Source organism: Parasteatoda tepidariorum, chromosome 8, assembly GCF_043381705.1.
Source record: "Parasteatoda tepidariorum isolate YZ-2023 chromosome 8, CAS_Ptep_4.0, whole genome shotgun sequence".
NCBI lineage: Eukaryota > Metazoa > Arthropoda > Arachnida > Araneae > Theridiidae > Parasteatoda > Parasteatoda tepidariorum.
The window spans coordinates 166074-182096 of record NC_092211.1 but is presented as its reverse complement, the minus strand read 5'-3'; the positions used below and the strand labels follow the sequence as shown (position 1 = coordinate 182096).

At 29.0% G+C, this 16023-nt stretch overlaps 2 protein-coding genes across 2 annotated transcripts in view; one reads left to right on the top strand and one right to left on the bottom strand.

The window, feature by feature from the left end:
• Positions 1-16023, top strand: part of LOC107438819 (serine-rich adhesin for platelets) — a gene marked incomplete at its 3' end in the record, with an annotated part of 316964 nt that overhangs the window by 170346 nt on the left and 130595 nt on the right.
• LOC107439789 (ribosomal protein S12) lies at positions 869-9874 on the bottom strand. The gene is made up of 5 exons (XM_016052490.2): positions 9757-9874; positions 9614-9656; positions 6053-6278; positions 2947-3048; positions 869-964 (listed from the first exon to the last, which is right to left on the bottom strand). Exons 2-5 carry the CDS (start codon positions 9628-9630, stop codon positions 899-901), a joined length of 411 nt encoding a protein of 136 aa, XP_015907976.1. The 5' UTR covers positions 9631-9656; positions 9757-9874; the 3' UTR covers positions 869-898.

Below are 16023 nucleotides of genomic sequence, written 5' to 3'. Positions count from 1 at the left end.
ACATCCTGAAGATCCCAGGTTTTAACGCAATGTTGCCCCACAATTACAAAGTATATGTCGTGATGTCTCTTCTTCAAGATGACAAAGAGAATTGGATTCAATTCCCATAATGTATAGGTGTCTCCTGAGGATGCAGTGACCAGTAAGACCAACGATCTTCCTCAAACTGTTTCTATTAAGCTTTAAAAGCTCTTTTTGACGTACACTGGGGCAGTCACGATTCAGCTCCTTAGCTTCTCTGACCGTCAGCGATACGCCATTGCTCATGGGCTATTTTGCTATAGAAATATTAATTTTTGTTATCTCAGGGTTGCCGCAAAATAGCTGCTTCTAGTGACCTAAAGCATTAAAATAGTTGCCTACATAAGAACAAAAATTTTATTAAATGAATTGTCATAATCCATTTAGTCAAGTTGGTTGCAAATGACTTAAAAAATTTTCCCTTTTATCAATAATTGATCTAGCAAATATATATATTGTGAAAAGTGATTAATCAAATTGAAAATTCATGCATCATTATATTGTATTAAAAATTGTTTTTTTTCAAAGTTATGCAGAGTTTAGTAGCAATACCTATTGAAAAGACGACCTAGGAACAAAATAGACTAGCAATAGAATCTATGCAAATTTAGAACATTAAAGAGTGATAACTCTAATTTGCAATTGAAATTTTTTTAAGAAAAAAAGAATTTACTGTGCTTGGTTGCAGGTTGTCATCCCACTAGTCTTTTCCTGAAAAAAGTTGCTATTTAATACTTTTTGTGGCAACCCTGTTATCTTAACTAAATTTTTACTGTTTCCTTTAAGCTCTTCATTTCGAAGTTTGACTGAATATGTAAGATACCATAAAGAAAAAAGGAATCAAATATCAATTTTTTTTCTCTTTATTGAAAAAACATTATGCTCTCTTAGATTTGAAGTAATCATTCAGCACATCATGGGCTTGAGTTTCTTTTCCATAGTCCTGCAACAGAAAATCGAACTAAGACAAATTGAAAAACTGACATAAATAACTTTGAGCCAGAGAATACATACAATTTTACAGTTAATGAATTAAAATTTAAGATCCTCTGTAGCACACCACATGTGGTTAACAAAAGTATCTCGCATAGAACTTGAATTCTCGAACAAGTTCCTCAATTTTTGAAAAAAAATATTAGAATTTTCGAAACAATAATTCTTACTACCTTTTTCTTGCACTAGTTATTATTTAAGTATAGATAGGAGCAAAGAAAAACACTTTTCTGGCTTCGGAGGGATGGTAGTAACAATTAAAAATGTACATAAATACAGGGTTGCGGCAGAAAAAAAATTAACAAAATAGTTGCTTTTAGTAGCCTAAAGCAGTGTTCCCCAACCCCCGGTACCGGTCCGTGGATCAATTGGTGCCGGGCCGCCCATTTCATTGAAACTGAATTTAAATTCCTAGGTTTATTGTTTTAAAAAGTCAAAAAAAGAAAACCACCGCAACTATTTTCTCCTTCAATTAGTTTTAATAAAAAAAATCAATCATCATAACTTTAAATATCATAAATAAATCATGAAAGCGCGGTGCGAAATTTACATTGGAACTAATGAAGAAAAGTAACAGCAACCAAAACAAAGCAACGGAATAAACTGGACATAAGCTACACACTTCGGGTGTCATTGTCTCCAAACCCCCAGATGGAACCGTCTCATTGCAAAGAAACAAGTTCAGGGTTCTCATTGATTAACGTTCTAGTAAGCTAAAATGTTAAATCCCTTTACATTTATTTTTTGGGGTAACTGTATTTTATTTTGAAGACGTGTTTAAATGCAATTAAATTAAAATAAATAAATCGAAATAATCTGAAATATAAACAATCAACATCCCACCCCAAGCGGACCGCGGTTAAATTATCAAACGTTGACCGGTCCGCGGTGATAAAAAGGTTGGGGAACGCTGGCCTAAAGCACAAAAACAGTTGCCAAAAACTATGAAAATAGTTGCCTAAATAAGAACAAAAATTTTTTGATAATATTACTGAAATTTTATTAAATGATTAATTGTTATATACCATGATCGATTTTGTCAAATTGGTAGCAAATCTGATAATTTAAGCAAACGTTAGTGTTCTAGAAATTAGTATATCAAAAAATTTGAATTTATATTAGAAATTCTTTGGGTTTTTTAAATTCGTACAAAATTTTATAGCAATAACTGTTGAAACGATGATATAGAAACAAAATTGACTTACAATGGAAGGTGCAAATTTATAGCACTAAAAAGTGATGACTCAAATTTGCAATTCAAATTGTTTTATTTTTAAAGAAAAAATTCATTGTGTTCAGAAGCTTCTGCAGGCCTCAGGTTGTCAACCAAATTTATGCTTAAAAAAAAAAAAAACATTGTTAGGAGTACAGAAAAGTCTCCTTTTCCTGAAAATAGTTGCTTTTTTAGGCAACAAAAAAAAAAGCCGCCTCAGGTGGAAAATAGTTGCAAATAGTAGCCTACGGGAACCTTGAAAATAAGATAAAATGCTTTTAAATCTCTGGATATTTCACAAGTTGAGCTACTATTTTGTTCTGGCCAAAACAAGAGGCAGCTCTAACAAAGTATGAAATTGGACACTTTTCCATTAACGTTTGCAAATAATCTGTTGACTGCCACTTTTAAATTGTTTTACGAATGATTACCACAAACATATCAAATTCTAGAATTTTTAATTATGGTGTAAAACAGGCAAGGAAATTATAAAAAGTTTAATTCTGCAGATTTATATAAAAGCGGCACATCAGGAATATCCAATGTTTGTGACTGAAGTGATTATTTAAGCACTTATATCCCTGAATGAATACTTTGTCATGCGTAAAACTGAAATGACTTTAAAAAAATCTTTAGTTCTATTTCTGTGACTTAATTGTAGCAATAAGTAGAACTGTAACCAATGTAAGTGTAATAAAAAGGGAAGACAAGATCCTTACCACGACAACAACACAGCTGCATCCAACGACTTTTCTGGCTTTACCTTCCTTGTCAAATGTACACAAACCGGCCCATTCTCCTAATTTCTTATTGCTATCAACCTAAAGATAATGTTCAAAATTAATATAAAATAACACACTAATTGCTACAAGAAAATGTTCAGATTACAAAATCTGGAGGGAAAACACTTTAAGAAAATACACACATTTCACATAATACGTATTACTCATTCAAGAAAAAACGTAAGCTGTTCTGTGTTCCAATCTGTATTAAATTTAGTGGTATTATACATAAAGTTTACAAGGCTGCCAACGTGGATATAAAAAAAAATCCAGTATATTTTAGAAAATACTGAAATAATAAGTTCCAATAATAAAATAATTTAGAATAAAAATATTTTAGATTAATATACCAAATATTCTACACACAGGGAATTTCGGGGATTTTTAAAGTCACCCTTTGCTTTTGATTAGAACAATAAGTGAACTAGATTGGCCTCGCCATGCTAAGCACTGTAACGTAAGGTTAAATGCACTTAAACTCAAAATGTTTACTCTTAATTTTGAATAGTAATAAACAATGTGTTAAAAATAGATTAATTGATTCTAATTAAAGATTTAAGTGTAGAATAGAATTGAAGTGTAAGTAAAACATATAACTGAACATATTAAAAGTACACAAGAAACAATTATAAAATAGAAAACTGAGCAAGGCTTAAGAAATTGTGATTTCCATTATGGTCACAATGAAAGAATCGACTATTCTCTTTAAAAATGTACTAATCTGCTAGGCAGGGTTGCAAAAAACCCTCCAGCTTAATAAAACCCGCCCGGGTTTTACTGGGTAAAACTCACTCTGAAGTGGGTTTTTGAAAAATTGATTTCTTTTTTCATCCTCTGTTATATTAAAGAGCTATTCTATTGAAATATATATGTAGTCTAGCCTTAAAAAAATTAACCTACAGTGAAGAAGCTAATTGTGTTGGAGACTGGAGAGTCAACTTGCTGGCTAGATTTGACTGTATGGCCATTGATTATTCAGTGCACTTGATTCGCTTTCTATGCAAAAAAAAAAAAATTTCTCAAACATTTTTTAAGATTAAAAATAAATAAAAAGTAAACCTGTGTCAAAATTAGTTTCAAATGTGTGATGTATGTGAGTACATATAACATTTTGTATTGTGATCAGGGTTCGTGATTTTTTTTAAAAAAATATTTTTAAAAAAAATCGGATTTTTTTGATTTAAATCGGATTTTTTTATTTAAATCAGATTTTTTTGATTTTTATTCAAATACACTATAAGAGCTTTAATTTATGATTAAAAAAACTTTATAAATGTTTAATCAAAATTAAATTAATATTAAAACTATATTATAACAATATTTTAGAAGCTCTAACTTACTAAAATAATTTTTCATTATAATGCATAGCGACCATTTTGATACAAAGGCATGATTGAAATTAAAAGACAAGATAAAATAGATAATTTAAAGAATACTACTTTAACTAATAACACAAAGTTTCAATTAGCACAGCATAATTTTAATTTAAAATTGTGATCTCTTTTTTTTCTCATGATTTATAAAATGGCAAAATAAATGCAACAGATTGTGTTTATAAATGTTGTTATTCATCAAAAAATAAATATTCAATCTATATATTTTTATGTTAAAATATTCATTTTTAATCCTTTATCAAAATACATAAGTTAAGCTAAAAAACATTTTTAAAAAAATCTATGTACTCATTGGAATTTTTTTTCACAAAAGAAAATCTGATAATTTCAAAGATACCGTAAACATATTATGAGAAGAAAAATAAAAACCAGTTAATAACCCTACTGCTTCAAATAGACTTTGATAGGGAAGAATGACACTATATCAGGAAAAAAATATCTGAACTCAGCTTTTTTTTTTTTTTTTATTTTTGGCATATTAAGGTAATTTCTTTTTAATATAACCTCAAGCTTTAGAAATATAGAAATTTCCATCAATAAACTATAATGTAGATTTGAATTTCATGCTTTTTTAATCAAAAGGTAGAATTTTAATTAACATTTGCTTTTTGAAAAAAAAGCATGTTTATTTACTTTCTACAGCTATGCAAGTCTATATTAAGACAGCATTAAATATTTACTTTAATCTGTACTTTCAATGTTAAGAATCAAAAGATTTTTAAACATGTAATTTTAAATGTGTTTAACACACTCCAAGAAAGAAAGTAATTTCGTTAACTAAAATTAATTAATGCAGCAATTTATTTAAAATAAATTTTAAAACTAAGAAAAGAAAATAATAAAAAAATCAATAATTTAAAGCACTGTTTTTTAACTTTTAAAATCAATATAATATATATATATATAAAAATCAGTTGATTTAAATCAATGATTTTTTTAAAAAAATCATTTGATTTTAATCATGATTTAAATCAAGGAACCCTGATTGTGATATCAGAAGAAACTTTTTTCAGACTTTCACATCAATTTATTTGTATTAATTATCTATATGAAGTCAGTTTATAAAAGTAACCTTAATAATTAACATTAAAATAAGCTTTTTTAAAATAAGGTACTTAACCCCCCCCCATAAAAACATGAAAAGTCCAATAAAACCCACCCGGGTTGGGTTTTTCTACAAAAGCCCGGGTTTTTTGAAACCCTGCTGCTAGGCAAACAAAATTTCCAAGAGGAGATGATATTGTTCTTTAGATTAGTCAATAAATATACAAAATAGGCATGGAATTTCCATTCTGATACCAGCCCAAGAAAATTATCAAATTGTGACATAAACTAGGTCACGATATAATAAAGGGGACCAAATTAAGAGCCTCAACAACTGCAGAGGAATACTGGTACCAATATGGAAATATGATTAGAGATATAAAGAAACAAAATAAAAAATTTACTATCTGGTCATTGAAAGTAAGATTGTAATATAATGGAAAANAAAAAAAAAAAAAAAAAAAAAAAAAAAAAAAAAAAAAAAAAAAAAAAAAAAAAAAAAAAAGATCATGCGATAAAAATTTAAAATTAGAAAACAAATAAAGCTTTTAAAGAGAAAATTGTAAATTTTTGAAACAAAAGAATATAGACAAAGTTATACTTACTTTCAGAAGATTTATTTGATGTTCAGCACAAAGGGCTTCCACTAGTTTGACATATTGTGGTTCATCACAGTTAGTAGCTAAAACACAGAGAAGTGCCTGTCTTTTATCTAGTGACTTTGCAGCTTCATGGAGTCCCCTAGATAGTTTTCCATGAGTGAGGGAGGTCTTCAGAACTTCTTGGAGAGCTGTGTTCACATCCATCTCTCCACCCGGAGCACTCGTTTCCCTGACAAAAAATGCTCACACATTATTTACTGATAGTTATAGTTATACATCATTTTTATGGTTTTTTTCAACACATCCAAATATAATTCAAAGCTGCAAATGTGGATTATTCACACTAATTTGTTTCCATCATAAAGTAAACAATAGAGCATAATCAATATACTTGCAAAAACACATATGTGGTGAAACAGCATGATAAAGATGAATGTAAATTTGTACACCCCAAACAAATTTTGTACTCCAAAACAGAAATACTATATAAAATTAGACTAGCTGTCAAAATTATATTTGTGATTTTCCCAATTTTTTCAGAAAGGTGGATCATTCTATCTACCTTTTCATGGAGATAAATACATTTGCCTTTCTTTCCTTAAAATTTTAATATTTTTTTTTATCTATTTATTGAAGAGATTGTAGTAGCAGAAACCATTAACTTTAGATTGCCATGACTAATATTAAGGCGGTTAATATTGAATATTATACTCATATTTATCTGAGCATTTTAACTCGTTTTTGAAGGGCTCTAATATAGCTAGAGGGAAATAAAATAAAGATTTAGCTAGAATGGAGCTTTTCAAAACAGAATTCATCTTTGTTTCCTAAAAAAAATCACCTTGCCTTTTATTTCCTCAGGAAATTTCTGTATATTAAACTTCCAAGGGTAAAACCATTTGTATCGTTTCGACAGATTAAAAACTATAAATTATACCAAAATGACACATAGGTAATGGTCACTTCAAAATAACCTGACTCACTGTTACAAAATAGCCACAAATAAAAATTATGTCTTAATGATAGACTTTTCTAGACTTGGCAATTTTAGAGCCACAACAGTGATAAAAAAAAGTAACTCATAGACACCCAAGGGATATTTCAGTATCATTATCTGCCACACTAGATTGATTTTCAGGGGAATATTTTTTTTGTTAAAGTAAATGTTTGTTACGGGGTAGCTACAAGTTATACCCTTCAAGTTGGTGTCTTCCTGTGATAATTTTTAGTTTATTGCTGGCCGCTGACAAGACTTGGCGATTATTCTGCCCCAGATCACGAAACAGAAGAACTCTTATGAAAACCTCTACATGTTTTATTTATTTTAATTTGCAATCTTAAGATCCGCTGTGTCTTTGCGATTGTAACTGATGCAACAGAACATGATAATAAAAAAAATATCTCCACTTTTTGTTAGAAAATAAATATCCTGTTGAATTTAAATATTGTTAAAAAGCTAACTTTTCTTTTAAAGAATATGCCTTAGTTACTAAAAATTGTTAATTTTATTTGATTACTTTCCAAGATATTGAATATTTTATTTTAGCTTGCTTCTCTGATAGAATTATTTAAATATAGATAAATACATTGTTAAATAACGACAATGAGGCTATGTGAAAACTGAACTGCAATTCAAAAATCCACTGACAAACGATTGTTTACTTTTCACAAGTTGACCAGTCACCAAAAACTGTGTTGTTGACCTCATCTTATATACTAATCACAATTAACAAAGAAAGTGTTTAACTCAGGGTTAGAAAAAAAATATTTTGGTTCAAATAAAAAAAATCTATTTAGTTGCAAAAAACCTGTATTTTGGTTTAAACCAGGCTTTCTTAGGTTTGTTTATTATAGCTACTAAATAATAACTTATGCTCTAAATTTAAATTAATTGAGATATTGTAAATTATCATGGAACTTTTTAATAAATAATTTAAAAAAATCATTTCGGGGATGTTTCAGTATCCTGATCTGTTGCACCAAATACAATCGCCAAGGTGCCTGCCATGTAGATTTTAAACTTGCAAATTTTTTTTTTTTTAAAAAACACGTAGATGAGGGTGGCAACGAGTTATACATTTTGAGTTGGTACCTTTGGGTGATTTTTTTTTAGTTTCTCGCGGGCCACTGAAAGGAAGTTTCCAAAACTTGGCTATTATTCTGCCACAGATCACGAATCGAAAATGTTCCCCTGCCACAGATCAGGATAGGGAAATCTCCCCATCATTTCTTCCATAAACATTCGAACATGATGAAAACAAAACAAAATGAATTACTGAAGATTTTAACAGGGTTTACATTTTTTCAGAAAAAGAAACTCCCAGACTTTTCCAGAAAAATTTCAAAGAAAATTGAGATCATATTTTCATTAGAAAACTTAGATTCTTTTAATTAAAAAAATATCAATAAATGAGGATGGACACATTTCATTTTGACTTAAATGTGAAATTTTTACAACAAATAATTGTAATGGATATTAGAATTATTTACTTTAAATCTCGATAACTGATTGCTGTTACTGACAATTTTAAGACTAGTTATTTTCCAGGTGATAAAGGAATATTCCAAGTTTTTGCTAAAAAAAAATTACAACTTTCCCTAACTACCAGATTTCAAAAGTCAAAATAAAATTCCTTCACAATTTATGGTTTTCCCTGGGGGATATTTCCATATCCTGATCTTCTGAACTACAATCGCTAAGGGGTCAAATTGATTATAAACTTGTAAATTTACTTTTAAAAAAATTTTGCCCGGGGGTGGCTACGAGTTATACATTTCGAGTTGGTCCCTTTCTGTGACGTTATTTTAGTTTCAAGCGGGGCCACTGTCCCAAAATTGCCAAGACTTTGTGATCATTCGGCCACAGTTCAGGATACTGAAATCTGCCCTATAGCATTATATAATAACTTAAATTTACACCATTGAAAATCTAAATTACTAGTGTAAGAGTATTTAATAAAATGATTGTCTTATATTGTCTTCAATTGAACACATAAAATTTAATATTGAATGAGCATGGAATGATGATGCAGACTAAATATATCAAATGGACAATAAACATAGATAAGAAAGAGAAGTTCAGGCAAGTTTTAGGGGGATATTTTTGTATCTTGAGCACAAACTACAATCGCCAAGGTGCCAAAGGTTAAATTTGCATATTTAAAAAAATTTATATTAGAATTAATCATTTTCAAGCTAGCAAATGAACCAAAACAAGTTAAGCACCAAAACTTGTCAAACCTTCCATTAGTACAATTTCATCTGGACGAGACTGTCTGGATTTCGTTTGGCATATCACTTCTTTAGAAAAATCAGAGCCATGTTCACTCTCATATATGACTAACAAAATATTTGGTTTATAAGTATGATACATGCAGTACGAAATAATAAACGTGAGACTTAGATATCGCGAATAAGTAAACAATTGATAAACGAAAGTCATACGCATTAAAAAAAATTTAAACGCTCTACAAAAAATATTCATCAAATACAAAAAATTTTATTAATTCTTCAAAAAAAATTTTTAATTAGAGCATTCAAAGGAAAGGATAGAATTTGACTTACATTTCAACATCAGACATGGTTAATCAGCGATAAGTTGTCAACTCTGTAAAACAAAAAATAAAGTTTTAGGTCGATTTAAAAGATTTTTAAAATTAAAATTTTGAGAGCTGATTAAAATAGATTGCTTTGGTAAGTATACTCACTAAATTTCACGTTTCCTCCAACTTAACCGCTTCGCGTAAACAACACAATAAACTCAGTGGAATGAATGAATATAAAATAAGAGGAGTTTAGTTGTCATGGTGATAGTCAGTCAATGAGGAGAGAAACATTCATTTTAACAATACTTTTACGCATATGCGTTCAAAACTGTGCAAATTATAGTTTGGCGCTGGTGAAACGTATGCAGAATTTAGGGACCATTCACACTTTATCTGCCTACGTGTTTTAACACGTCAATGTCAAAAAACAACTTCTGAAACTAGTCAGGGAGCATTTACAATGCATTGATTGCCCAAAAAGCGCGTGAGAATATTTAGAAATTACATGTAATATGAACTGAATGTGCATGAGCGAATCGCAATGATGCATGATCGCCTTTATGGGAATCACATGCGGTAAGAAAGCAGTGTTTAAATTAACTCATTTCTTTCACCTGAAGCGTGTGGGGAGTCATAAGAGAAGGAAATACGGCAGTTTTTCTCTTGATTTTCTAATAGATTAAAAACTTTTAAGTTAGGAAACTATATAAAACTGAAAACTGCTTTGAACACAATTGAACTTTTTGAACATAATTCTAAAATGCTGTGTCGAATGCGACGCGAAAATAAATATTTCCGATAGAATGGTTAAAACACGATACGCTTGTTAGAAAGATTGCAACTGTCGATCATTGTCTTACTCTCCTTCCTATAGTCATTGTCCCTACATACCTGAATGCGAGTTGTCAAATAAAACTGATATTCATGACCTGATACGGGTGTTACGCATGAACAGCCTCAATACTTAGCTAGAAATGGTTGAATGTATCGTTATCAGTAGTCAATATTGGTCAGAAAAATGTCTATATTTGTATTAAGACAAATCAAAATTTTACCAAAATAGAGTTGTCCATTTTATCTCATATTTAAAGTTAACATTACACACAACGCATTAAGAGAATCGATGTGCATTTTTAAACACTATTCAACATAAACTCTGTTAAATTGTGTCGGTCTCATATCATTGATTGTATTCGTTGCCTCTTTGACAGTGGGGACAGAAGTAGAATAAAATGGAGACTGCGACTTGTTTGTGTGATATGATATTTTGCACTTAGTTTAGGGGCTTTAACCAAGGGAGTAAGCAATAATAACTAGTTAAACATGTACTTAAATGGTCCTGTCTAAGTCTTAAGCAAAATTTAGACATTTATAAATCTTGGTTACTACAAATATGCTCCTGTAGGATCTTCGGCAATCGGTATATACAATGGTTGATTAATATTTTCATCATTTTAACATATTTCGCTAGTTTTTTTTTTAGAACTTATAACAAAACCTAATTTTAACACTTTATTACAGAACAATAAACACAGCCTGATCTCATTCTTAAAACTGACAAGTTACAACTTATTTAAACTTAAAAAATAAATGAATAATAATAAAAAAATATATTGTTTGGAGTAAAGTGTTGGAAGTACATTTTTATATTTTTTCAATCACAATTGAAACTCATGGTTAAATAATTCAGCATCATCTAATGTTGAGATATTCTAGGTAAAATGCTGCGACAGATCAGTTTGCTGATACAAAACTGAAGGAGAAAGTGGCTGAAATGGAGAAAATCACATGGCATGTACAGAAAATCACTCAGACAGCAATAAAAATACGACTTTTTAAAATTCAATTTCTCAGGAACTATTCGACCGATTTTACTCACATCTTGTAACTCATCACTTAAAAGTCCTTTCTTTAATAAGATAAAAAATTATTTACATCACAATTCAAAAAATTTTCCATCCTTATTAAATAAAGTAATAAAAGATAACAAGTATTAACTAAAAATTAGTTTTTGCATGAAATTATTTTTGATAAATGGTTTTTAATTGCCAAACTTTTTCAATTCGGTTTAAATGCTTTCGAACCATGGTGAATTACGAAAATTAACATTAAAGGGGTACAAACTTTGGATCGCTCTACTGACCAAATTATTGGGACCATATTTTGTGGGCCAGAAATTTTAATCGGTCTAAAAAGTCTGTTTTTGAGTCCAATTTCGTAACTTAAAATATTGTCTGCATAAATTAATTAGCATATTTGAGGTCCATTAGATGAACCATTAAGATTGAACTCTTGAACGTGAAGATCTGATCATTAGATTAAATTATTCTCAGTGGTCTGTTTTTTTTTTTATTTTGCGCACTGTACACTTAAAACAAGAATTTAGGTCATAGAAGTTGATATAATATTAATTAGTGTTATTTTTTAGTAATTTAATTATTATTATTGCAAATTTGCTAACTAAGTTATTTAAAGAGGAATTAAGGTTAATCCAGAAAATGCTAACAACTTCAAAATATTTGCAATTCTTTTTAAACAGTTTTAAAGATATAATTTTGAGAATTCAACACAAGTATTAAAAATTAGAGTAAACGCTTTTTACCATAAATTTTTTTTAAGGAAAACATTAGTGTTTTATGTTACATGATGCATTACTTAAAGCAGATCAATAATAAAACATTGTTTTTCGTTTTTTATTTTTATTTTTTTTTATTTATTTTTTTAAATTTTTTTTATCATTATTATATTTATATCACATTAAATATTAGTTGTTCAAAATCTTTGAATTTTCATGACATAGTAGGGAAAGTTTTTAATGTCAAAAACAGAGTCCGCTTTTTAGGTGCTCAATTCACACAATAGTCAGCAGTCTTTCAATATCTGTAAATTTTTATGCCATAGTCGGGAAAGTTTTCAATGTCAAAAACAGAGTCCGCTTTTTAGGTGCTCAATTCACACAATAGTCACCAGTCTGTCAATATCTGTAAATTTTTATGACATAGTCGGGAAAGTTTTCAATGTCAAAAACAGAGTCCGCCTTTTAGGGGCTCAATTCACACAATCGTCACCAGTCTTTCAATATCTGGAAATTTTTATGTCATAGTCGGGAAAGTTTTCAATCCATCCGTTGAGGGGCTCATATCACACAAAAATTTTTCACATATCTGTTGAAAATGTCCAGAAAGTACAAACGTTCAAAATATGAGCAATTTAATCCTCACATTTATTAGGATCATTTTCGATCTCAGAATCGCCAGTGTCATTTGGATCACCGGAGAAGGCTGCATCAGGATTTTCTGGCTGTGGAAAAGTAAATAATAAAATGAAATTGCTAAACATCAATTCACAAATCATATATTAAGAATATAATGAAAATATGACTTAAATGAAAAAGTTCTGAAGCAAAGGATTAAAAACAAAACAAAATGTTACATTTTCGTATTCTCTGAAAATAACCTAGCTGTTACAAAAAATATCAATCTATGTACATCTGCGTGAATTTAAAAAAATAAATAAATAAAAATCAGTTCTAAGTAGATCGACGTTAATTATAAAAATAAGTAATAGTAGATTTTTAAAATGTTAAAAATTTGTAAACAAATTTAAAAAAATTAAAATTTTAAATACTCAATAGTTTTTGTCTAAATATTTCCAATAGACTCTCTTTACCTAATAGTCTATTTATAAAATGGAAATGGGCACTTTATCATTGCTTTAAAAACGTTATTTTTAATATTAAGGGAATTATAAATAGCTATAAAATTTCAACTAATTTTTCTAAAAATAATTTTGTTAGTGAACAATTTTAAAGGAATTAATAAAAGGTAAGGTAAAATAAAATTTTTTTCTGTGTAAGCCATATTGGAGAATAAATAATGATATACACTAAATAAAATTCTAATTTGTAATAGGAAAATGTATGAAAAATACACTACTTCACTATACTAAAAAGACCATTTTGAATGAGATTCGATGCATTTGAAAATCAATTTGGTACATTTGATAATTTTTTTGAATTTTTTATTTTTTCTTAAAAATAGAAATGTCAACTTTAGATATGTAGTGAAATGTAGTCCTCCTGGTAGTTCTACCAGATACTGACGAAAAAAATTTGGTAACTATTTTATCTCGTGAGATTTGAAAAATAAGTTTTTCTAAATCAAAATGAAAGATTTATGATTGAAGAGCTATATCCTTTCTTATTTCTTAAAAATTTAACATCGTAATCTCAAAATTTATATTAAAAAAAACTTTTACTTTACCAATGTTGAGCACAACACTGCTTTTATTTACTTTTTTAAAAAGAGAAAAAAAACTTGACTAGCACAAAATCGGCAAATCAACGCTAATTTTTTTTTTTTAAGCGAATACTTTGATATTGATTGTGAAATGATGGAAATTTGGGATTTTCTCCTTTTAACATAGCGGATTTTTTTTTAAATTGATGAACCTTATAAGTTATGTTAAATTATAGTTTATTTTAAGGGAAATACCTTTATTTATAAACATTGAAAGTTTAGAATGAAAAATACATATTTATTTATTAAATTATTAAAAATTACGAACTATGCAATATTTTCTATTATTTGATTATGCAAAAATACAATATATTTACATGAAGTATACAAATTTTGTGCAATTTTCTGGAGAGAAAAAAACTTGCTTCTGTTTACATTTATTTCCAAAATAAATAGATTGATGTAACTTTGCACTTTTATAGATAAACAAAATTCAATTTTACGAAAATATTTTAGTTTTTTTAAATGCTGTAAAAATATTTTTTGACTCTATGCGATACGCTTTATGCTTAAAGAAGCTAGTCATTTCTCGCTAGTAAAAACTTGTATTTTATAAAAAAAATATACTTGTGAGATTTAAATCTACTTCAGTGAGCTCTACTGAAAATTCAGGCTACGATTCCAGATGGTTACATGCATTTAACAAGATTTAAAAAAATGTTGCCATTATTTATTTGAATTTATAAAAAAAATCAAAATATAAGATTAAATTACAAATAAAATAGTATAAACGACGCGGGTAAGCATCACTAAATTACCTGAGCCAAATTGAGATCCAGGTATTCTGATCCGATTCTCCCCACGAAGGGTTTAATCACATCATAGTTGTCCAATACAACATCTTTAAAATATGATTTGTGGTTGAAGGGTTTTCCCCTATTTTTCTCAACCACATCATATTCCTTCAAATAGCCATACTTTTTGACGCCAGATCTTTTGACGTTGACTCTAAAATGAAAATTGAAATAGCAGAACGCGGGCTTTTATCATCCATTTTACCCTATAAAACTATGATTTCACTCTTTACAATTTTAAATAAATGTTATGCAGAAAGTATAAAAATAATCATTTAGCTACTGAGCGAAGTTTTATGGGTAATGCACATTTCAACATCTTCAAATACTTTTTCTGTCAAAATGCATTTTTTAATTTAAATATTGCTTTAAAGCTGTAATAATAACGGTGTCTATTCAGATAGCATGTAACCTTGCGGCAGGCTTGTGTCGGCAACATTTGTACTAAAAACCTTTTTTCAACAAAGCAAAATAATTGCAGTTTCAAACCTTTCATCCAAAAAGGATTAAAAAATTATTTTTTTAAAAGTATTGCCACTTAGGAAAATAGGTCACTCAGGTTCATCATTAAGATTTCTTACGTCACTCTAGCGATAGGATCAAATTGCATTGTCCATTAAAATTTCGTTACAAGGTGGAATTCAGCTGAGCTTTGCGAAAGTGAACCTTTTAATTACATAGATTTAAGATTATTCTCACCTTGAGACTAGTTTTATTAAGGGATTTTTTCACACTTGAAACCCAAAGTCAACTTCGATTTAAAGGTTTTATATAGAAGGTCGTTTTCCAAGGTTTTGGATGATGGTAGTGTGAATAGAATAGAGCAGATTGTCCCAGATTTCGTTTTCAGGTTAGAAGGTTGACACGTAAACCGCATAAACTTTTTTAGGTTTATATTCGAAGGTTTTTGCTGAGTGAAAATAAACCTTATTTTGCTATCTGGTCTAACTTCCTTTCTCTATCCTCCAACGATAGTGCTGATTTCCATCTTTCTAGTTCAGCTTATCTCACGAATAATTCTTCAGATTTTGATAATTTTTTTTAGTTTTTCCAATTTTCGATTCGTGAAGTGTGAATTTGTTACTCAATCACTGATATAGGGTCTAAAATTACAGAGTGACCCCTCATCATTCTCTCCTTAATATATTTTCAGAATCGTAGTCGAAAATGAAGTATAAATATGTATACATCAGAAGTCGAAAGTTGAAGAATTACGTTCGTACTTCAAATTACGTTCGTTGATGAAACATGTTTTGATGACCCACGCTATTTTTAATGGTAATTCATTATATTTTGGTACATTTTTAGCGAGGACTTTGAAAATGTACATTGAAGGC

Coding starts and splice junctions, on each gene's coding strand:
- LOC107439789 (XM_016052490.2), bottom strand. Junction 3,049..6,052: donor ATCAAATAAATCTTCTGAAA/GTAAGTATAACT, acceptor CATTATCTTTAG/GTTGATAGCAATAAGAAATT. Junction 965..2,946: donor GCAGCTGTGTTGTTGTCGTG/GTAAGGATCTTG, acceptor TTTCTGTTGCAG/GACTATGGAAAAGAAACTCA.